The sequence below is a fragment of the Oncorhynchus masou genome, chromosome 15 (assembly GCF_036934945.1).
Source record: "Oncorhynchus masou masou isolate Uvic2021 chromosome 15, UVic_Omas_1.1, whole genome shotgun sequence".
NCBI classification, from domain to species: Eukaryota; Metazoa; Chordata; class Actinopteri; order Salmoniformes; family Salmonidae; genus Oncorhynchus; species Oncorhynchus masou.
Window position 1 is genome coordinate 20,490,332 of NC_088226.1, and position 24,401 is coordinate 20,514,732.

At 42.3% G+C, this 24,401-nt stretch overlaps 1 protein-coding gene across 1 annotated transcript in view; it reads right to left on the reverse strand.

The window, feature by feature from the left end:
- Positions 1-24,401, reverse strand: part of LOC135555846 (corticotropin-releasing factor receptor 1-like) — a 173,353-nt gene that overhangs the window by 128,782 nt on the left and 20,170 nt on the right. Inside the window, exon 2 of the mRNA XM_064988613.1 lies at positions 9,000-9,087. Coding sequence (XP_064844685.1) covers positions 9,000-9,087 — 88 coding nt within the window. The remainder of the gene's footprint in view (positions 1-8,999; positions 9,088-24,401) is intronic.

The window sequence follows — 24,401 nt, forward strand, 5'->3', positions numbered from 1 at the left end:
TGTGTCCACGCTCCACAAACATTACCATAACATCCTCCCCTTACAGGGAACAGGCTCTGGACATGGCTTGTGACAGTCCACCCATTATAAATAGTTATAATTAGAGAGGGTGCAACCTATTCCCTACACAGTGCACTACTTTCGACCAGAACCCTATCGGCCCTGGTCAAAACTAGTGCACTACATAGGGTGCCATTTGGGACTCAAGCAAACATTCCAGAGAGACTGCAGGCCCCTAGTGATCCTATGCCCTTGGTTCAGGGAGCCCCTGCATGGGTAGATGATATGTCAAAGGACCAGGCCAATGAGATAACATGCCTTGCAACCTATACAGGCTCAGAGCCAATACAGTACAAACAGATCCCTGTGATCTCTCTGATATCTTGCAAAACCCATAGAGATACACATTATTGAATTTGCTTTTCCATCTCAGTAAACAATAATTTCACAGTACTATATGTATTCAATGGGCACTCTAATAGATCACCCATCTCCCAAGACTAAGTCCCATCTCATGATGGTCTTCTGTACAGTAGCAGAGGTCAATGCCCTCTATTCTACCAGACGGGGTCAGTGCGGCTGACTGAACGCAACTGAAGAGGGGGCAGAGTCAGAGTTGTCTTCCAGCTAGTCACCCTATTGTAGCTCTCAGAGTATACCGTTCACACTGGTCTCAAATTCTATCAAGAACCCAAATATCACACAACTACTTGAGAAAGGTGCCATTCTTCAGTGCACTGGTGGTACTGTTTCCTCTAAACCAGCTTCCATAACAATTGTCAACAGCATGCCATCCTGCATCCATCTGCTGGCTTGCCTCTGAAGCTAAGCAGGGTTGGTCATGGATGGGAGACCAGATGCTGCTGGAAGTGGTGTTGGAGGGCAAGTAGGAGGCACTCTTTCCTCTGGTCTAAACGTACATATCCCCACTACCTCAGGACAGTAATTGGGGACATTGCCCTGTGTAGGGTGCTGTCTTTCTGATGGGACATTGAACAGGTGTCCTGATTCTCTGTGGTCATTAATTATTGTAAGAGTAGGGGTGTTAAACCCAGTGTTCTGGCTATATTCTGTCCCTCATACCATCATGGCCATCTGATTATCCCCAGCTTGTAACTATTCCCCAGGTTGTTGCTGTGAATGTGTTCTCAGTCAACTCTCCAGGTCATAAAAAAACAGATCCAGCCCTACCACTCACCTAAATGCTGTGCTCACGCACCAATAATTATTCCTTGCATTCATTCATGTGAGTGAGTCATCCCACACACACGTTCCGGTGATTCATTTCACCGCTGACTGGCGTAATGCAACTTGACAAGTTTATTGCTCAATTAATAAACTATGACTCATGCAAAACTGCAGATGTTAGAAACAGAGCCTAAAACAGTTTGCAATCATCTTTTCACACCATTTCAAGTAAAATCAAGCTTTTTGTTCTCAATAATTGGCTTACTATGAAGATTGATGGATAGGCAGGATAGGCAGTACCGCTCTCTCTCTCCCCCACACACTGAAAGCTATTAGTGACTGTGTGATGAGTGCAGTATAAGCTATGTAGATAAGAGATCTACCCAGGCAAATCCGGGATAAATACAAATAGGTTAGAATGTAGGAATTACTTACGGTAGTCATTTCAGAAAGTCGTTAAGGGAGACGTTCAATACTACAACCAATTCAACAACAACTTGTTGGTGTAATAGCACTGATAAATCATGGCCTTCAGAGGCGCATTAAGGGGAGACAGACATTGATTCATGAAATCTGAGATGAGATGTTGATCACTGTTTGATCCGCATACTTTCCCAAAGCTTCCCTCTGTTTAACAGGCACAGATATCAGAGATGGATGGAGCCAGAGAGAGAGAGAGATGAGAGAGAGAGCGAGAGAGATGAGAGAGAGAGAGAATGAGACAGAAAAGGAGAGAGAGGGAGAGATGAGAGAGAGAGAGAGAGAGAGAGAGAGAATGAGACAGAAAAGGAGAGAGAGGGAGAGATGAGAGAGAGACAGATTACTCTCTTGATATGTGGAAGGGAGTAAACATCCTCTACTGCAGATAGCAGGATGTCTGGTGAGCTTTGGTGGGAAGGAACATCAAATCCATAGGAAAACATGCTCCGAATTTTGTGAATGAAATAACAAAGCATATAGAATAAACAACCAGGTATACAATTATGGGGGGGTGTTCATATCTTACTCGACGTATTAAGTTCACACAGCAGCAAGTAATAATGTGAGGGGGCCGCTGTACATATCCCCATTGAAGTTTTCTGTTGAATAGTCACCATGGAAACAGAACAACCCCCCCCACCCCCCACCCCCAAGTTTGATATGTCAACGTCTACTGACGCCAGCCAGCCATCGCCCTTGATTGCGTTGACTTCTAAACAGCAGTTCTTAGAACAGTTTATTGAAGTGGGCTGAGACGATTGTGTTAAACAAAGTCGATGATTTCTCTCTGTGCGTTAATAGCTTGTCTATTAGACATCCTCAGTGTTCTTTCTCAGCACTGCAACGACCTTAATCATAAGCCACTATCATCACCTTCCCCTCTTTTCTCTGCTCATAATAATTTGCCACAGTATCTTCCTTTTGTAGGTCAAAATGGGGCTCATAAAGGTTATGGATAAAAAAGGATATACATTATTAATTTTTTTACTTAGCTGCTTAATTGCAACCAAGTAGTGGCTAATGTGCATCTTATCCTTCGATATCCCTTCAAAAGCACTTGTGGCTAATTAAAGAACTGTGTGCGTACCCATGATTGCATGCACGTGAGTGTTACTGAACCATGGTCCAACTGCCACCAATAGTTAATTGCACACGAGCTAATTTGATGCTTAAAGGAAGAAGGAAATTGCTTATTGCTGTCACGTTCGTCCTAATGCTGAGACCAAGGCGCAGCGTGTGTAGAGTTCCACGTAATTTTAATAAACTGAAACTCACTGAACAAAACAACAAACAACCAACCAACCAAACGAACGAACCGTGACACCATACAACTCCTGCTGACAGGCAATTAAACATAGACAAGATCCCACAACACAGAATAAGGAAAATGGCTACCTAAATATGATCCCCAATCTGAGACAACGATAAACAGCTGTCTCTGATTGGGAACCATATCAGGCCACCACAGACATACAAAAACTAGAGTCACACCTTGACCTAACCAAAATATATAGAAAAACAGAGATATCTAAGGTCAGGGCGTGACAATTGCATTAGTTGAAAATGGCTTCCATCCAATTAGCAGGCTTATTCAAGGGAGACAACATCAATACTGCAGGTTCATCAGCGTTTTTTTAAACCTTTGTTTAACTAGGCAAATACTGAGCTGTATTGTATGTAAAAAAAATGTATTATTATATTATTTTATACTAATACAATTGTACAAGATTTTGTTTAACAAGTAATACACGTTTTGTATATCCCCAAAAGCACAAATTAAAATCGACAAAGAAGTGGTTAATTGGCAACAACATTTTGCAATGGCCATCTCAGTCTCAGAACGTCAAACCCAATAAAAACTGGTGGTTTGAATTTCAGAAGGAAGTCCCAAAGCGCAGACGAGGGATACCGAGGATCTAGAAGGATTTTTGCATGGAGAAGGATTGTGTATGGGGGAATGGACTAAGCTCCCTCCCAATGTGTTCTCCAACTCATACAACAGCTCGGTGCAGTTATCTTCGCAAGTTGAGGTATTTAAAGGTTTTGAAAACAGTTTTTTTTAAAGATATATTACTTGTTAAACCAAATCTCTTTCTCTGAGCAATTGTATTAGTATAAAATATTTTTTTTTTTGGAACATACAATGTAACTTAGCATTTGAATGATTTATTTTATACAGTAATTTTTGCTAATCTTTTCAAGGGTGTCAATAATTTCGGAACACCACTCTATTTGCATAATTTATTTGCAAAGCTCTAGTCTCGTCAGAGATGGGCAGTACTGTACTGTGTGAAATATGTATTTTAATTTCTTCTGAGTATTTTGCATTTTGTAATACACTGGGCTGAACTACACTCAATGTATTTTCGAACAAGATATTTCAAACGCTGTAATTTGTATTTTCAAAACTTCTCTATACCATTTTTTATACAGCTGTTCACATTTTTGTTGTCCTCTTTCATCCTACATTGGTATCAAAAGTCTGATGGCGCTACTGTGTGATGAGAGTTTCTACTAAATGAACAATGCATTTGGAAAGTATTCAGACCCCTTTCCCTTTTCAACATTTTGTTACATTACAGCCTTATTCTGAAATGGATTCAATTACTTTTTCTAACATCAATCTACACACAATACCCCATAATGACAAAGCGAAAACAGATTTTTAGAAATGTTTGCAAATGTATAAGTATTCAGACCCTTTGCTATGAGACTTGAAATTGAGCTCAGGTGCATCCTGTGTGATTTGGAAAGGCACACATCTGTCTATGTAAGGTCCCACAGTAGACAGTGCAGGTCTGAGCAAAAACCAAGCCATGAAGTCAAAGGATTTGCAAATAGAGCTCCAAGACAGGATTGCGTCGAGGCACAGATCTGGGGAAGGTGACAAAACATTTCTGCAGCATTGTAGATCCCCAAAAGACAGTGGCCTCCATCATTCTCAAATGGAAGAAGTTTGGAGCACCCAAGACTCTTCCTAGTGCTGGCCATCTGGCCAAAATAAGCATTAGGAGGAGAGGCCTTTGTCAGGGAGGTGAGCAAGAACCCGATGGTTCAAGAACCCCACTAAACTAGGCCAATGACAGTTCCCAGTGTGCTTTGCAGTTGTTCATTTTCATATTTACCTTTACATTTTGGACATTTAGCAGACACTCTTCTCCAGAGTAACATTGCATTCAACTTAGGTAGATGAACAATAACATATACAGTCATAGTAAGTAAGACGTTTCTGTAACATTACTGAGAATGTTGTTGCTTTTTCTTAACTAAATACAATACTTTGCAGAAATATGTTTTATTTGATTTTGATACATTGGTCTTCGGGGTATTTTTGAAGTAGTATATTGTCATTGTAGTTTGTCATTCATGCCCATCCCTATGTTGTGTTTTCACCTTTCATGTGGAAGTTGAAAAGACAAGGAAGAAATAGCTCTGAAAAATTGTGTGATGGGCAGGGAAGACTAAGTTCCCGTTCGTTGTGTGTCATCTCAGAACTTTTGCGTTGTTTATTTCCCAAGAATGCTCTAGGAGAAGGTGGTGATCTCATGACACGAGAATGACAGTTGAAGAAAGAAACTGTTACATATTGTTCTGTGTAAACTCTATATCCAACCATATTTCTGACCTTTTCCTCTGAAAGAGACACAAAATAACCTATCCTCTGTGGTGGCTGACAATTTCATGTGAAAATGTATGATGAAGGGTTGAGAAAATGTATTTGTCATCCTTTCTCAGTAACCATCTTTGAACAGACTGGGTAAAAGGGAAACAATGAAATGACCCCAAAAAATCCCATTGAATCCCATTTTAAACACTATCATGGTGAGTGGGAGTTATGGATAATTTCATCTTTGACATGTCTAGATAATGTGCTTGACATGATATCCTCGATGCTCTGACGTTAAAGCTCTTCACTTTTCATGGGCCTCTGTGTAGCCAACTGTATAGTCGTGGCCAAATGTTTTGAGAATGACACAAATATTCATTTTCACAAAGTCTGTTACCTCAGTTTGTATGATGGCAATTTGCATATACTCCAGAATGTTATGAAGAGTGATCAGATAAATTGCAATTAATTGCAAAGTCCCTCTTTTCCATGCAAATGAACTGAATCCCCCAAAAACATTTCCACTGCATTTCAGCCCTTCCACAAAATGACCAGCTGACATCATGTCAGGGATTCTCTCGTTAACACATGTGTAAGTGTTGACGAGGACAAGGCTGGAGATCACTCTGTCATGCTGATTGAGTTTGAATAACAGACTGGAAGCTTCAAAAGGAGGGTGGTGCTTGGAATCATTGTTTTTCTTCTGTCATCCATGGTTACCTGCAAGGAAACACGTCATTGCTTTGCTCAAACAGGGATTCACAGGCAAGGATATTGCTGCCAGTAAGATTGCCCCTAAATCAACCATTTATCGGATCCTCAAGAACTTCATGGAGAGTGGTTCAGTTGTTGTGAAGAAGGCTTCAGGGCGCCCAAGAAAGTCCTGCAAGCGCAAGGACCGTCTCCTAAAGTTGATTCAGCTGCAGGATCGGGGCACCACCAGTACAGAGCTTGCTCAGGGATGGCAGCAGGCAGGTGTGAGTGCATCTGCATGCACAGTGAGACGAAGACTTTTGGAGGATGGCCTGGTGTCAAGAAGGGCAGCAAAGAAGCCACTTCTCTCCAGAAAAAAACATCAGGGACAGACTGATATTCTGCAAAAGGAACAGGAATTGGACTGCTGATGACTGGGGTAAAGTCATTTTCTCTGATGAATCACCTTTCCGATTGTTTGGGGCATCCGGAAAAAAGCTTGTCCGGAGAAGACAAGGTGAGCGCTACCATCAGTCCTGTATCATGTCAACAGTAAAGCATCCTGAGACCATTCATGTGTGGGGTTGCTTCTCAGCCAAGGGAGTGTGCTCACATTTATGCCTAAGAATACAGTCATGAATAAAGAATGGTACCAACACATCCTCCGAGAGCAACTTCTCCCAACCATCCAGGAACAGTTTGGTGACAAACAATGCCTTTTCCAGCGTGTTGGAGCACCTTGCCATAAGGCAAAGGTGATAACTAAGTGGCTCGGGGAACAAAACATTGATATTTTGGGTCCATGGCCAGGAAACTCCCCAGACCTTAGTTCCATTGAGAACTTGTGGTCAATCCTCAAGAGGCGGGTGGACAATCAATAACCCACAAATTCTGACAAAGTCCAAGCATTGATTATGCAAGAATGGACAACCATCAGTCAGAATGTGGCCCATAAGTTAATTGACAGCATGCCAGGGCGGATTGCAGAAGTCTTGAAAAAGAATGGTCAACACTGCAAATATTGACTCTTTGCATCAACTTCATGTAATTGTCAATACAAGCCTTTGACTCTTATGAAATGCTTGTAATTATACTTCAATATTCCATAGTAACATCTGACAAAAATATCTAAAGACACTGAAGCAGCAGACTTTGTGAAAATTAAAATTTGTGTCATTCTCAAAACTTTGGCCACGACTGTACACCTGTCTGAAGGTTTGTGCTGCAGGTCAAACTATCGTTGCATTACAGGCCAAATGAGCCTTGCATCTTGTCAGTCAAACCCTCATAAGAAGCTATAAAGACGGGTCTATGAAGTGTGCTCTATAACATGATATCTATTCCACATGCAGTCTCTGATAACTCAGAGACAATCCATCTTCACAGATCTTATCGGAACTGAGCTCCACCAAATCATGTCCTCAAACACATTGTCTTCACACATACAGCACAGAGCAACTGCTCCACATAATGTTTTGATTGGCCTTTGAAGTGAACGTGGAGGGTGATGGGTGCGAGGTGTGTGGGTGGGAAGGCTAATCCTTATGGAAAAGAGACTGCAATCATCACAGACTACTCCTAGATCGATACTGAGGGTAACTAAGGTGCAACTCTAAGTCCCATCACCATCGCAGACGATTAGACAGTTTTGATAAACTGCTCATGCAATAAGATCTCACAGCCTATGGAAATCTCCTGCCCACACCTTTGTCATGTAGTCAAGCAAAACACCCGTCTCAACATTAACAGTGAAGAGGCGACTCCAGGAGGCTGGCCTTCTAGGCAGAGTTTCAAAGAAAAAGCCATATCTCAGACTGGCCAAAAAAAATAAAAGATTAAAATGGGCAAAAGAACAGACACTGGACAGAAGAACTCTGCCTCGGAAGGCCAGCATCCCGGAGTTGCCTCTTCACTGTTGACGTTGAGACTGGTGTTTTCTGGGTACTATTTAATGAAGAGTCCAGTTGAGGACTTGTGAGGCGTCTGTTTCTCATACTAGACACTCTGACTTGTTTACATAAGACAACATGTCGCCAATGTTATGTTGAAAGAACACTTGGCCCCTAAGCTTACTGAGTTGCAACTTGCTGATGTGTTTGATAGTAATCACTCGAGTCTGCCACTGTTTTGGGCAAAATTACAAATGGAGACCCTGCTCCCCTTCTCCTACCCCCATCCCTCCTCTGAGGTTTCCTACAAATGACAATATTCAATATTAAAAAATTCAAAACACATTTGCGAGCCTCTTGTGTCCCACCGCAATCTACTTTGTAACATGATTCCCTATGAAAGACTGCCAGACAGACACATACTGTACTCGGGTAATAGGTAGTCTCAATGAGCTGCAGAACATCAGTAGTGAGCTAGTAGCAGCTGACTCGATACTGCAGTGCACCTCGAGTTTCCATGCAAAAAAAATGTACTTGAGAAATACTGCACCAGACACCTTTGCTAGATGTCAAATTGAACGCCCAAGACCTCCTCGGCAAAAACGTTGATGTTAATGACAGACTTCTTGATTTATTTGAATTAATTCGGACTATTTGGAAGGAAAATGGTTGCTACCATGACTCAATAGGGACAAACAACAATAACTGCCAGGGTACGATATAGTGAACGTAACACACCCACACCGAACCACATACCTCCAAGACCCAAATCGTATTTTTCTTAATGAGCAGCAGAAAAACACATGCAAAATTATTGCTTTCAGCCCTCCATAAAAAAAAAAGTTTCGAAAGCTTTGTGTTATTATAGGTGATTGGGACTACAAAGTGCACATGGACTTCTACTGGGAACACATTCTTGCTCAGTTGCATTGCTGTTGGCCACTGATGCTGTGGACTGACCAACATGACCAATATGACTGTTGTTGCCTATGTACAGTATTCCACCAGTGCCTATTCAGTGAAGGGGAAACTCAGCATGATTCAACTTCTGATTTAACATGATAGACCATTAAAAATGTTCCGACACCATATTCCCCGCCCACATAGAAAACTGTCCTTAGACAACTGGAGGAGGGCCTCACCAGTGAGATTGGTGGACAGCAGGAGCAGTGTATCACAGGTCAGGTCAGCCGTTGTCCCGGAGATCACCACTGCCCAGATGGTCAACACCTGAAAAGGAAAAGAGAAATAAATAAAGAGAAAACCAGTCTAGTCGGTCTGTTTCTGGAACTGGGGTATAACACATTTATCTAAAAGACAGATGACAAAAGTTTTTTACTGATGTGAACTTCACTGTCGACTTGAGACGAGAGAAACACATAGGCAGACACTATGTCTAGTGTCCAGCATTAGTCAGCCTACCTCCCACACAAAAAGGCAGACAATATCCCCAAGTTCCCAATAGTGCATTTCTATGCTGTTCACTGAATAAAAAAAATGATGCTAATGTATCAAATTCATTGACTATCAGACATACTCCTAGTCTCAGCATCGTAAAATACAGCATTCCTTTTACATGTTGGTTTTATGCACATATTTTAAAATTTGTGGCATGAATTGTTCATGTTATTTATATGCAGTACTTCACTATAGTGTTCCGTGATGTACAGTATAACAAACAACCTGCAGAGTTAAAACCTTCAGGACTTTCCATTGAACCTGAAGTACAAACATTCATGTCAATTATGCATGCATATTGCACTAGCTTGTCATGTAGGCTGTAAAGAATATATTCACATGCACCCTTTCCCTTCTGAGTACCCTGGCCTTCACGAGTGGTGTAGTGGTCTACGGCACTGCATCTCAGTGCTAGAGGCGTCACTACAGACCCTGGTTCAATTCCAGGTTCTATCCCAACCGGCTGTGATTGGGAATCACATAGGGCAGCGCACAATTGGCTCAGCGTCGTTAGGATTTGACCGGAGTAGGCTGTCATTGTAATTTAGAATTTGTTTAGTTGCATAGTTAAATAAAGATTAAATCAAAATGTACAGACCTAGAGAAATATATGCAGTAGATACATAAATATCCCTACAGGCCAGGAATCATCAACTAGATTCAGCCGCAGGCCAATTTGTTCTTGAGCGAACGTTCAGGATGCCGGAAGATGATCACACATCATTTGTAGACTGCAAATTGTACGCAAGATGCCCAAACGTATATAATAGTTGACAAAAAAATGATGAAATGTCCCATGGAAGAATGGCGACGTGTCCCTTTACTAGAGTTCCAGACACTTGCCAAGGTGCATTGAAGCTGTTCTGGTTTGTGGTGGCCCAAAGTTCTATTAAGACTCTTTATGTTGGTGATTCCTTTATTTTGGAAGTTACCGGTATCTCTACTATGAGTGGGAATACTTCGGAACAGATTTCCAAAATTAAAATCACTTAGAGCTGATTTGCTGTCCAACAATTAAATTGTAGTTATTTATTTTTAAGTTGGGGGTGGGGACAAATAACATCACCTGTGAGCCAAATTGTTGGCGGAATAAAAGTGTTGGGGAAAATACATGTTATCCACCTGTTGCAAGATAAATGAAACCCATGCCGGCCGTATTTCATAAACTCAAACCGCCCATTCTTTCCGTGGTCGGTCTCACGTGAAGAGCCTCTAGCGCCATAGGCGCTGAGGCCCTTCGTCGAGGAAAAAGGTATTTCAATGCCCACACACCCAGACAGGGAAGAGGAGAAGAGGCGGTGGCCTGCTAATCTAAGACCCTGCTCCCCTCCTCCTACCCCCATCCCTCCTCTGAGGTTTCCTACAAATTACACTAAATTGATTTGTGACCTACATTTTGTAATATGTTGAAATTGGAATGCAATAATCCATGAAGAGAGGAAGCAAGAATATAAAATAAAAACACACACAGGTGTAACGGCTTTCGTCTGGTGGAAGAGAAGCGGACCAAAATGCAGCGTGATGGTTATTCATGTTCTTTAAAAAATGAACTCGACATGAAATAACTAAACAAACCAATTAATGTGTGAAAACCTATACAGCCTATCTGGTGACAATAAACACAGAGACAAGAACAATCACCCACGAAACACTCAAAGAATATGGCTGCCTAAATATGGTTCCCAATCAGAGACAACAATAAACACCTGCCTCTGATCCACCACTCCAGACAGCCATAGACTTTGCTAGATACCCCCATTAAGCCACACACCCAACACCCAACAAAATCCCAAGACAAAACACACCACAATAAACCCATGTCACACCCTGGCCTGACCAAATAAATGAAGACAAACACAATATACTGAGACCAGGGCGTGACAACAGGGGCCTGGTCTGCCATAGAGCCAGTACACTCAAAATAGCCTTGACTGCTTGAGAACATTAATGGGGTTTTATGTAACCTCATCTGCTTGCTTGTTTGCTTTGCTTGTGTCCTTGTTGATGAAAGGAGAATTCACAATTCAGAGTGTGTCACAAGGAGCTGCACTTGAAACATTACTTATCCTCTCAGGGAGCTCTACTTATATGCTCTGTCTTTTAACGGTGATTCATTATCACAACAAAATGGTGCTCTGTGTCAGTAGCATGTTCTGGCATAACCTTCAGCTTAAAAACAGGATGAGCAAGACGTGGAAATGTAGTTCCACTGAATGCATTCTTCCATAGTAATAAGCTGGCAGAATATTTGATCAATCAATCTTTACAAAAACGGTGTCAGCCTTGATAATGCAATCACACGTTCATTAAAGTACTTCTTGACCGACACTCACATAATGACCATGTTTGGCAACATCTTAGCCGTGGTTCTACAGTAATGCACTCTAATGCCGCATAATGACCACACATCATCACTGCAGCTGGCCAATACAGTACAACATTAATTCATTTCATTCACTCAACTAATTCAGACACTGCCATGTGGTGTGAAGCTGATGCACAGCAGGTATCGTTCACACATGAGGAATAACAAGCACAACACTTCTGTGCTCAGTAATTCCAACTTTATAATCCATTTGAATAAGTACATGGTTGGTAAAAACAAAGAAAATGAAGGGTGACAGAATGGTGGGGACTTTGTAGTCTTTGTTGTCCCTAAATCCCAAGTCATTGTAGTACCTATATATTCCTAGTCCCTAGAGAGAGAGAGGTAAATATGGGTTGGCAAGGAGATTCTGTATATCTAGGGGTCATGGGGAGGTTGGCATGGAAATATATCCAGGGGTCATGGGCAGGTTGGTATGGAGACATATCCAGGGGTCATTGACTCATTATGCCCATGTAGTATTCTATACAACTTCAGCCTTCTCCTAAGCAAAGTGGGTAGGAGTGAGTTTGTTTGAGTGTGTGCGTGCGTGTGTTTAAAAATGTATACTTTTAAAGTGAAGTTGGCAGTTTAAATGTGAAATACTTATCAGCTGGCTTCTGATTAAAAAGTAATAATAAAATCTGCACATCTCAATTTGGGTGGAGTTAAATGGGAAGTCTCCACTCTTAATATCAAAAGCCTGAGAAAAGAACCTGTCCCATGGGGTATTTTTGCTAAATCAGAAACAGATCTGTGAATCGCTCTCAAACCATAATTTGAAATCATGTCTGAGCTAATGAATCCCAATCCACAAGGAGCAAAGACACTTATGTCACTCACAAACTGCACCTCTAGCAAGTAGATCTCAAGGCACATATCATGCACGCATGCGAGCATGAACAAGGGGTTAGAATAGGTGCAGGGAACAGAACTGAAAGCTGGAACAGAAAGTGATCCAAGGAACAGAAAGTGATCCAAGGAACAGAAACGGAAACGAATGTGATCCATCCTGTTCTGGAATAGAACTGTTAAAAGCATAGGAACATTCCAGGCATTTTTTCAGGCATGTTTCTAGTACCACATAAAAATGCAACAAAGCGCCTACGCAAAGCCCTCACTCTGTCACCCAGAAATGTATTCCAGTGTCTTCCTCCAAGCTGAAAATCTTTGCCAGTGTTTGTGTGTGTTCAGGCTACCTGCCCCTCCCCCTCCGAAGTACAGGCTACTGTACTGACGTTACAAGCATGATTCAGGAAATATATTTTAAACTAGTTATCGCGTTTCATGTTGGATTCATTAACTACAAAAATAGAAGACTTGTTTTTAATTCTGTTGCCACTCTGCACACACAAGCTTGTTAGTTAGCTCAAAGGACATTCAAAGTTCCTCTATGGAAGCTGCTCCTCCTAGGTATAATTCTGTGGTTCTAATTCAGAGAATCCATGTCATAACAAGATGTCCAGTGCTTCAAGCCTCCTTCTCAACCTTCACTCGCTCTCTTCCCACCCTCAAAATTTCAGACACATCTTGCGCCATCATGCATGTAAACAACTACCTTGCCTGCTCTGTCCGCACTGATTGGAAAAGTCATTTAATGGGCTAAATGTAAAAAACGGTGGATTTCTCAAGTTAAAAAAGGAACAGATAGGAATGATATAAACCTGTGCTTTTGTTGTTGTTGCTAGAACCGGTTAAGAACTTTATTTTGCTGGTCGGAACAGTGGAACAGGACAGAAATCATTTTGGTTCCAAACTCTGGCACAAACACACAACCCCCACCCCACCCCACTCAACACACACACTCACACACTCCCCCAACAAACATCTGAGTTACACATAGCCCAGAGAGAGTGCTTCTGTGCAGAGTGGAGAGGAGAGGAAGGAAAACACAGGAAGCCAGCCTTCTGCCCTCAGTCAGTGATTCAAAAGAGCAGAACAGAGGAGTAAAAGCATGGGAGAGTTTAACTCAGAACCTAAAGGTGGTTTGTCCAGCAGAGACATATGTGGTCACCTCTGACTTCTTGTGTTTCGCTCTGGTTCACTCCAGCGAAACTGTTTGCAGACTATGGGAAAATGGAGCCTATATGCCAACCATGGGTAAAGATATCACAACAGGAACTGTCACACATAACATGCTGAGAAGTTTTTTTAATGTAGCTACCGAGCTGAGAACATTGTGTTTCTTAAATATGCATACATTTCTGAGAGTGTGGTTGTCTTATGGTTATTTTGCATATAACCTTTCCACAACTTTCTGTTAATGGTGCAGGATAGACGCTTGGCTTTCTCAACATTCTCAGCATTTCAGTAACTTGACAAAAAAAATGTTTTTCTTGGTATTTCATTTCTTTAACAGAACGTTTCCTAAAAGTTCAAACATGGTTACATTTCATTTCAATTTTGGTAATGTTTAAGGAATGTAAAACCATGAACGTTCTCAAATAGTTCAGAGAATGTTCCGAACCAATGTCCTACTATAGGAATGTCAGTACTTCAGCCTAATGTTTCCTTCAGGTTTCCTCATGGTTCGATGGAAAGTAAAGTTTTCAAATTGCTCCGAGAACGTTAAGGAAACAACAACATAGAAATGACAAGAGAACGCTCAAAGAATGTTGTTTAAAAAAAAAAAAGTACATTCCGTTCTTAGCATCAACAAAACTCTCTCCTATCCTTTATCTTGATAAGTGTGTTCAGATGTATTGGTCTTAATGAGTGCTTGCACATTTTAAAAACGTTAAGTTTTAACCGGTCAGGGAACATACTGTATGGCTCCGTTCACACAACTTCCTTGGAACCAAATGTGCTAGCAGGGATAGCTTTCTCACAGGCTTTGGAAAGTCTGCGTGAGATACCATTGCTTGTATTTGTCTCCGTCGTCAAGGACTGTTTTACTGAGTGTACCAATTTTGCTCCTTGATCAACCGGTAAGGCAAACTTGGGTTTGAACTGACCCTGACTAAGTTACAGTATTGTTGCACATCCTCATTTAGGAAAGTTTTATTGGAGTGTTCTATTAGCCACAATCACAGGGTGTGCCCTGTCCCGTCCTGTCCCGTCCTGCCCAGTCCTGTCCTGCCCTCTTTGACTTTTCTGCAGATTTCTTATTGCAGACGGGGTGAAACAATTGAGGGTCTGTTCAAGTTTGAAAATACTTTGCGCGAATACTGAATACTGTGGTTTAGTTGCCAGAACATCTAACAGAGAAGGTCAAATCAACTTAGACAAAGCAATAAAAAATAGAACTAGAACAATAGAATACATTTTTAGGTGCAATTGTATTGGCAGCAGAGCAGCGTTCACAGTGTTCAGTGTTCAGCAGAGCAAATCCCCCGACAGTTTAGCCTAAAATTGTAAACAATGAACAATACATGGTAATTCAAACAGGCCACCATAGCCCTGCTCCCAATCTGCAGTTGCCAAAAGGGTTGAAACTAAATCTAATTCTGACTGTCCATAGTCAGTGCATGTGATAAACTATTCTTCCTGGTTCCACTTTAAACAAGCTACAACTTTTGTCTTAATGAAGCCTTTACAAACCCGGAATAACACATACATTCATGCCTCAGAAAACATTCATTATCAATAATCTTTAAAAATGAAAATGTATGTGTGTCAAAATGCAATTGCTAAAATGAAAGGGGTCAACAGGGAAATTGCTCCTGATCTTCCATCGAGTTCCCTTTGACTGTGAATGAAAGTGGATTGTATTGGTGCAAGGAGGACTACTTGACTATATGTCTAATGGAGTCCACCAGATAACACTGGCCCAACTGGCTTTACAACTGATACACTGGCTGGCAGCAGGCCTTCAATCAAGGCAGAGTGACTGCCACAATGTTGTTTTTCATTCTTTCCATTCTTGTTTTCCATTCTTGGGCAGAAAGGGATAGAATCGATCACAGCCAGTATTGTATCTTCATTTGTATACAACGGAGGATTTGAGCTCCGGCTTTAGAGCTCAGGGCATGGCACTCATAACCATTCAGCAATGCACCTGTGTGGTGAGTGAAGCTAGGTTCGTGCCCAGGTCACAGCCTATTAATCAGCCCATCAAGACATGAAAGAACACCCGGAGAGGCAATTTTCACTCCTTTATCCACCACCGATCCCCTTAAAGTGTCTGACATCACTTTGTGGCTTTATCAAAACTTTTCAAGGTCCCACACAATGCAGCTTTCTACAAATATAATACTTGACCACACACTATAGTGAGTGAATAGAGATACAGGTTTTGAAAAAAATAAAGTGATTCAGTCTTCGCAGAGTATCAAAACCCTAAGCTGCCTGAACGCCCGCTGGGGTAGAGAAGTCGAGTGCCTGAACTCCCTCCCTCTCTCCACTGTGCTGCACCACGGAAGCCCACAACTCTTTCCCAGGCTTCTCAGCATGATTCCTGGCTCTCCTACTTCCCGGAAACTCTTGCTGGTAAATCCGGAAAACAATGTCACAACGCTGGAAGGCAAGTGCATTTTGAACCATGTTTGGACACTGGTTTCAGGGGAGAGATTCTTGGACTAAGTCGAGACAAATAATATGAGTTTATCCCAACTGCCTTGGTGTGTGATTCACATAGGTCCTCCTTATATACAAACAAGGCATTAACACATGGTATTGACATTGCGCTACATAAAATGGCATTGGCATTACAACACCAGGATGCATCTAATGTTTATACTATCCAAAGTTTCAGACAGGGTTCTACATGCCTTGCCAGAAGCCTTTTCTATGCGAGTTGAATGGCACCTCATAAAATCCTCTTCAATTAGATAATGCGTGTGTGTGTGTGTGTGTGTGTGTGTGTGTGTGTGTGTGTGTGTGTGTGTGTGTGTATTGGAGAGAGTTACTGTGTGTGTGTGTGCGCATGTCTGTGTGCGTGCCCATGTATGTGTGTGTCTGTTTCTGCGTGTGTCTGTGGTCACTGACTAAACCACACACAGAGGGTTGTCTGAGTACACCAGTTTTAGCAGCAGCAGCCGTCAGTAAAATTGACGATCCACGTCTAACAATAGGTACCAGGCACCAACAACATGTAATATATATATATGCTGGGCTCTTACAAATGGCAATGCTGTCCTTACACTCTCAATTCTCATCCCCGTCCACCACTATTGGCCCAACTCCGTCTTGGAGAGGCTGCGTAACAAGAGGCTTGACATGCACACAGACACAGACATGGAGCCAGGGGCTGGAGCATGCAGTAGGAATGGGTTCACCGCAGCTGACTACAGTCAACAAGAACAACCATCAGAGTTATGATACGTTTGGCAGGTTGGTTCTGAGAACAAATAGAGTTGGATGATACAAATAGAGTAGAGATGATCCCTGCTTTGGAACGACTGATATCCAGGGATTGTTGTTCTTCCACTAACCCCTGAGCCCCCCCAAACACGAGACAGCATCACCCCCTGTCATGATCCCCTTAACCCTCAGGTTCGAGGAAGGCCGAAATTATTCTGAGAAATAACTATTTTTCTTGTGGAATGTAAGACATTGGTTATTTTCAACAAACCCCTCCCCCCAGAGGCCAGAGTCAGCTCTGTGTGTGTGCCTGTGAAGGCCAAAATGCTACAGAGGCCAAGAGAAAGTGGAGTGGATGTTGGAGAGATATTCATGTGTTAACATTGTATTAGCACTCTAAACCACTAAATGGATATTATGTGTAGTAATGTGTCTTAATACATCACAAACAACTAGTCCTCCATCATGCTGTGTGATATAATGACAAAAACTACAAGTACCACAAGCATCATCCAAATACCAGACCTTCTGTTATTTTCACCCAATTGGTCAGGCAGAAATTTAAAGAGCATTATCTATAATTTCAAGCTGCCACAGTCTCTCTCTGATTGGATGACCCAGTCTGGAAAAACAATGGAGTATGTCCTCAACTCCACAATCTTTCCATTGCTCTTTTCTGTCCGTCCTAGTGCCAGGATTTAGCTTGACAACTGAATTAAGGGTGGAATTTGAAATGCTAGGTGAAGTTAGTAACAAGTGAAAAACAATTATTTTTAACATTGAAATCAACTTTACACATGTGAAGATTATGTTTCCAAGGGCAATATGTGTATTGCTTTATAAGGAGTGATGGGTGCTTGCTATATAAAATGCTTGTTCTGCAGCTAATGAGAGCCAAACAAACACATAAACACGCATAAACACACAAACACATGCTCAAGCACACACACACACACACACTTAACCAATCTCTTCTGTTGAAATATGTCCTCTTTTTTTTATCAACGCTCACAAGTGATGTCCCGCCTCTCACATTGAAGACACAGTATATAATATGATTGAACTCCCTCACGCTAAGCGGCTAGCACATGACTTATTTATACTTCAAATGGATGGGGTGATCGAATTGCTCTTAATTCCCTCCTGCCATAATGAATGGGTTTAAAGCATTGCTGGCTGCTGTAGTAGTGCTCCCTCTTTCTCTCTCTTTGTGTGTGTGTGGCAGTGGTGATGCGTGAGAGATACAACCCACGCAAAGTGCGCATGGCATGAGTCGAAAAGCATGTCTCCATTAGCTCACTCTCCATTGACACGAGACAATGTAATGCAACATCAATTAACTTATTCTATAATATTGCTGTCCTCATGTAATCTGATTGAAGATTTTCTTGATGGGAGATATACACTGAGTATACAAAACATTAAGAACCCATGCTCTTTCCATGATATAGACTGACCAGGTGAATCCGGGTGAAACCTATGATCCCTTACTGATGTCACTTGTTAAATCCACTGCAATCAGTGTAGATGAAGGGGAGGAGACAGTTTAAAGAATGATTTTTAAGCCTTGATACAATTGAGACATGGATTGCATATGTGTGCCATTCAGAGGGTGAATGGGAAAGACAAAAGATTTAAGTGCCTTTGACCGGGTATGGTAGTAGGTGCCATGGGCACCGATTTGTCTTAAGAACTGCAATTCTGCATTTTTTTTTACGCTCAACCGTTTCCCGTGTGTATCAAGAATGGTCCACCACCCAAAGGACATCTAGCCAACTTGACACAACTCTGGGAAGCATTGGTGTCAACGTGGGCCAGCATCCCTGTGGAAGGCTTTCGACACTTTGCAGAGTCCATGCCCAGATGAAATGAGGCTGTTCCGAGGGCAAAAGGCAATTCCATATTAGGAAGGCGTTCTCAATGTTTTCTAGTATCAGTATACTGCGTTGGTGTTTGTGGTTGTATTCACTTGTGACATGTCCATTTCTGATCCTCCACTTCAAGGAGTACAAGAGCGACCATTTCTTCAGCAGTATCACAGAAACCTTATTAGTGTGGCACTACACAGTAGTTGTGGCATTAAGTTAATATTGCCGGAGACTCAATTTAATTGTATTGACATTAATTAATGTGCTATATGACCCACAGCTATGAATACTTTAAATTGCTTCCACCACATTAAGCCTGATTAAAAGGTGACATTTTTTTAAATGAGCAAATACTGCATCGTTTAGTCATGGTCAAAACCAAATCTGATGCTCTGTGTTATTATATATATGCCTCCCTAGTGTCCATTGCTCAAAACGTATCTGTCAAAAGCAGTATTGGCATTGTACTGTAGTAATTTGGTAGGTTTTTGTCCTTGATCTCATCCAAATATACAGTATACTTCATGCCCTAACAGTAATTATAAAACTGCTGGTTTGAGGTCAGGCACATCAAAGGAAATGTGTTAATCAGTTTTTCTACTACAGATGGAGCTTTTGCCTCTTTCCAATATAAATGTAACCTATGAATAATTAAGACTGCATTTGTTTGGGTAATTAAAATGTATAACCAACAACAACTCAAGCCTGTACTTGAGTTGAAATGTACTCCATTTCCATCTGGTAGCTAACAAGAAAGCAGCTTTGAAATACAAACAGAACGACTTCCCTTCCCTATTAGAAGTCATTTGCAATTGTTATACACAGAACTGAGCTCCCAGACCCGGTTTGAACCATACAACCAAATGGTGAAATAGTTCAGTGCTCAGAAGCAGACCAAATCAAAGATGTTTGCCTTCTTTGCATCATTAACCAAAACAAATCAAAATTCAAAAAGACATGAAAATAGAGGGGCCAAATGCTAGTTTTTGATAGGTCCTTGGTGATGGCAAAGGCTACTAGTCTTGCGGGTCAGACATCCAGCTTACTTAACTACTCTGTAGTAATAGTTTACTCACTGCTTTGATGTTTGTCAGAGAGCCGGTGACAGCAGAGAGTCTGACATCATACAAACCCCTATCATGTCTGATCATATGTGACAAATTGTACTGCCCTGTCACAGTTGAATTGCTACTGATGTGTATGCTATTAAGGGGGAGCTGGATAGCAGCTCCAATGGCAGACTCCATTATATTGAGATTTAAGTGTCAGGCCGCCAGTACGCATGCTAGCTACAATTAGGCTAGCATGGCAGATAAGCCTGACAAACAGACCCTTAGACACGTCAATGCGTCAGGGCCAAGTGACAGCATGTTGAATTATAGGAGGTGCCTGAGAGATCTGATTAATGGGCTATCCTACATGATTTTCTATCTTGCTTCGTGCTTCAAAACAACTGGGACAGCATTGGGAAACAAGTGGAACCTTTCACTAATGCAAGGTTCTACGTGGAACCCCTTGACTACTAAAATGTTCCAAGTACAATATGTTTCACCACCAAAGGGTTCTACCTGGAACCAAAAAGTGTTCTCCTATAGTGACAAAAAACGATCTTATTTTCTTAGAGTTTAGGCAAGGGGGATAAATGGAGTCTGTGATGTCTGTGATGCGTGACAAACACATATTTCTTTAGACTTTGATTACACTCAGTGGATTTTAGGATGAAAGGGGAATTTAACTTTTGATCAACTGTATCATACTCTAAACCATTGCAAGGCATTTCTCATAAGAATCTCAGTATGAGTCAGTGTTTCACGGCATAGGGCAGTTACTTAATCCACTCTAGTGGAAAGTTGCTGATGATGCACCTTAAAGTAAGAGGAATATATTGGCAGCAGCATAAAAAGCAAAGATGAGTATAGCACAGGCTATAGCACAGGTATAGCACAGGTTATTTGATAAACAGGGCTTCCTTTCTGTCTACAGTTTTTCTGCTCTGATGCCGGTTAAGGGCATATTATCATTTTAGACATAACCTTCATGGAGATAAACGTCCCTATCAGCTTTGGTATTGATCTGTCAATCTTACATTGATTCCTACTTTCTCTGTCCACCAATCAGATGCAGTGGCGGTCGGTGCCATTTAAGATGAGGAAGGAGTATTATTATTTTTATGATCATGGCCTTATTTCTATTACAGCATATTGGATGACTGGCATTCATATTCCATTCACCCAGCTCACTGTAACACTAATAGGTTTAGGCTACTACACTACTACACTACTACTATACTCAAATTTTCTCTATACCCACCATGAGGTTGCTACAACCTAGCCTATGAATGAAAGTACACTGCTCAAAAAAACAAAGGGAACAGCAAAATAACATATCCTAGATCTGAATGATTGAAATATTATTATTAAATACTTTTTTCTTTACATAGTTGAATGTGCTGACAACAAAATCACACAAAAATTATCAAAGGAAATCAAATTTATCAACCCATGGAGGTCTTTGATTTGGAGTCACACTCAAATTTAAAGTGGTGTGTCTGTGGCCTCCACGTGCCTGTATGACCTCCCTACAACGCCTGGGCATGCTCCTGATGAGGTGGCGGATGGTCTCCTGAGAGATCTCCTCCCAGACCTGGACTAAGCATCCGCCAACTCCTGGACAGTCTGTGGTGCAACGTGGCATTATTGGAGGGAGCAAGACATGATGTCCCAGATGTGCTCAATTGGATTCAGGTCTGGGGAATGGGCGGGCCAGTCCATAGCATCAATGCCTTCCTCTTGCAGGAACTGCTGACACACTCCAGCCACATGATGTCTAGCATTGTCTTGCATTAGGAGGAACCCAGGGCCAACCGCACCAGCATATGGTCTCACAAGGGGTCTGAGGATCTCATCTCGGTACCTAATGGCAGTCAGGCTACCTCTGGCGAGCACATGGAGGAATGAGAAATGGATAGGTCCAAAGAAATGCCACCCCACACCATGACTGACCCACTGCCAAACCGGTCATGCTGGAGGATGTTGCAGGCAGCAGAACGTTCTCCACGGCGTCTCCAGACTGTCACGTCTGTCACGTGTGCTCAGTGTGAACCTGCTTTCATCTGTGAAGATTACAGGGCGCCACTGGCGAATTTGCCAATCTTGGTGTTCTCTGGCAAATGCCAAACGTCCTGCACGGTGTTGGGCTGTAAGAACAACCCCCACCTGTGGACGTCGGGCCCTCATACCACCCTCATGGAGTCTGTTTCTGACCGTTTGAATAGACACATGCACATTTGTGGCCTGCTGGAGGTCATTTTGCAGGGCTTTGGCAGTGCTCCTCCTGCTCCTCCTCCCACGGCCTCCTCCCCATCTCCTGATGTACTGGCCTGTCTCCTGGTAGCGCCTCCATGCTCTGGACACTACGCTGACAGACACAGCAAACCTTCTTGCCACAGCTCGCATTGATGTGCCATCCTTGATGAGTTGCACTACCTGAGCCACTTGTGTGGGTTGTAGACTCCGTCTCATGCTACCACTAGAGTGAAAGCACCGCCAGCATTCAAAAGTGGCCAAAACATCAGCCAGGAAGCACAGGAACTGAGAAGTGGTCTGTGTTTATCACCTGCAGAACCACTCTTTTATTGGGGGTGTCTTGCTAATTGCCTATAATTTCCACCTGTTGTCTTTTCAATTTGCACAACAGCATGTGAAATTTATTGTCAATCAGTGGACAGTGGACAGTTTTGATTTTGCAGAAGTGTGATTGACTTGGAGTTACATTGTATTGTTTAAGTGTTCTCTTTATTTTTTTGAGCAGTGTACATTGTTGTCACCATATTAGCTAACGTCACAGTCAACATAGCTACTAGAACTAACACGTTTATACAATGATGCAGCACAGTATAGAGTCAGCAAGCAATTTAGCAGTTGCTCCGGTGGGCCCCGTGGCAATAAATTAATACGCCTCTTAAATGGTTCTGGTACCGTTTACGACTAACATTTTCGCTTATAAATTTATCTGTGGTCACCCTAGATCAAAATAGCTTTCATTGAGCGGTAGCCCTGACTCGTCTGCCAGTGTGAAGCAGGGTGTGAAATCTGACACGACTTGAAGCTGGGAAGTCCCTCCTACCATTTCTTTCTCTCTTCTGACTGTCCATCAACTCCTTGCTGAACCCTACGTCATAGCCACTAACAACGCATATGCCTGGAATTTTTATGTTTCCCGTTGCTCCTCTGAGGAACCTCCACTGATCAAATGTGGAATCAACAAATCTTCGTCCAATTGGTTTTGGTAGCAACAATGCCCCCTTGTACTTATTTATCTAAATGGAATTTATACATTTGCTAGAATGGACATTAGGAAACCAGCAATAAAGACAGTCCCATATGTTGCTATGTACTGTACACTTCAAATCCAAATACATCATTTTCTAATTAGAATGATTTCCCACTCAAAGGATTCCACAAGCTCTTTGTTGAATAAATATCTCAGCTCTACTCCAGCCCAAGATGTAGAAGAGCGATTGGCAGTGATGGTCGCATATGTTGCTTTGTACACATCATCCAAATACCTAATTTTGATATGTATACTTGCAATCCAAATACCTAATCTTCCCATAAGAACCCAATCACTTTCCACTCTCAAAGGATTCTCCACTTTAGCCTCTGATGTAGAAGAGCACAGATCCTAACAGTCGTCTCCAGCCATACTACTCTGCAATGCCGAATGATGACGTTCGGATGGGGAGAAAGAGAAAGAAACAGTGGAAGCCAGTGCAAAACAGCTGTAGAGCTGTAGAGTGGAAGGTAAAGGACTCAGAAGCAGAACATTGGTTAAACGGCCACGGAGGTCTCCGTCGCCATATGTCTTCCCTCTGGCAGTGGCTGCAGGGCTGCTGGCCCTCCTTATCCCTCCATCCCTCCATCCCTCTATCCCTCCTCCCCCAGCCAACTCTCCATCCTTCTCTTTATCTCCAGAGCCAGGGACCGGGCCTTCTTGAAGCTTGACAGCTGGGATAGGGAGTGGAAGTGTGGCCAACGTTGGCCCATGCAAGTGTATGTTGCTGTCACTGTGTGGATCTTTGAGTGGCTGATGACAGGTGCTAGAGACTCCCACACACAAACACAAACACACACACACACGCACACACACACACACACACACACACACACACACACACACACACACACACACACACACACACACACACACACACACACACACACACACACACACACACACACACACACACACACACACACACACACACACACACACCGCCTGGCTATGGGCCCCAATGGCCCCATCAACCCCGAAACGACCCTTTCCCTCCATTTAGCTTAGTTTCCTCTCTTGGCTCAGCATTTACTCTGTTCTCCATTCATATCAACGTGGTAATGATTGGACAGGATGAGAGGGGGACTACTTGGCAGTGTCTCAAATGGCTCCCTATTTCCTATATAGGCTCCCTATTTCCTATATAGTGCACTGCATTTGATCAGAGCCCACAGTGCTATATATAGAGAATAGGGTGCCATTGGGACGAAGACCTTGATAGCCACTACCTCCTCCAGCTGTCGAGAGTAAGGTGCCTCTGGCTACCTTGGTGGCCCATA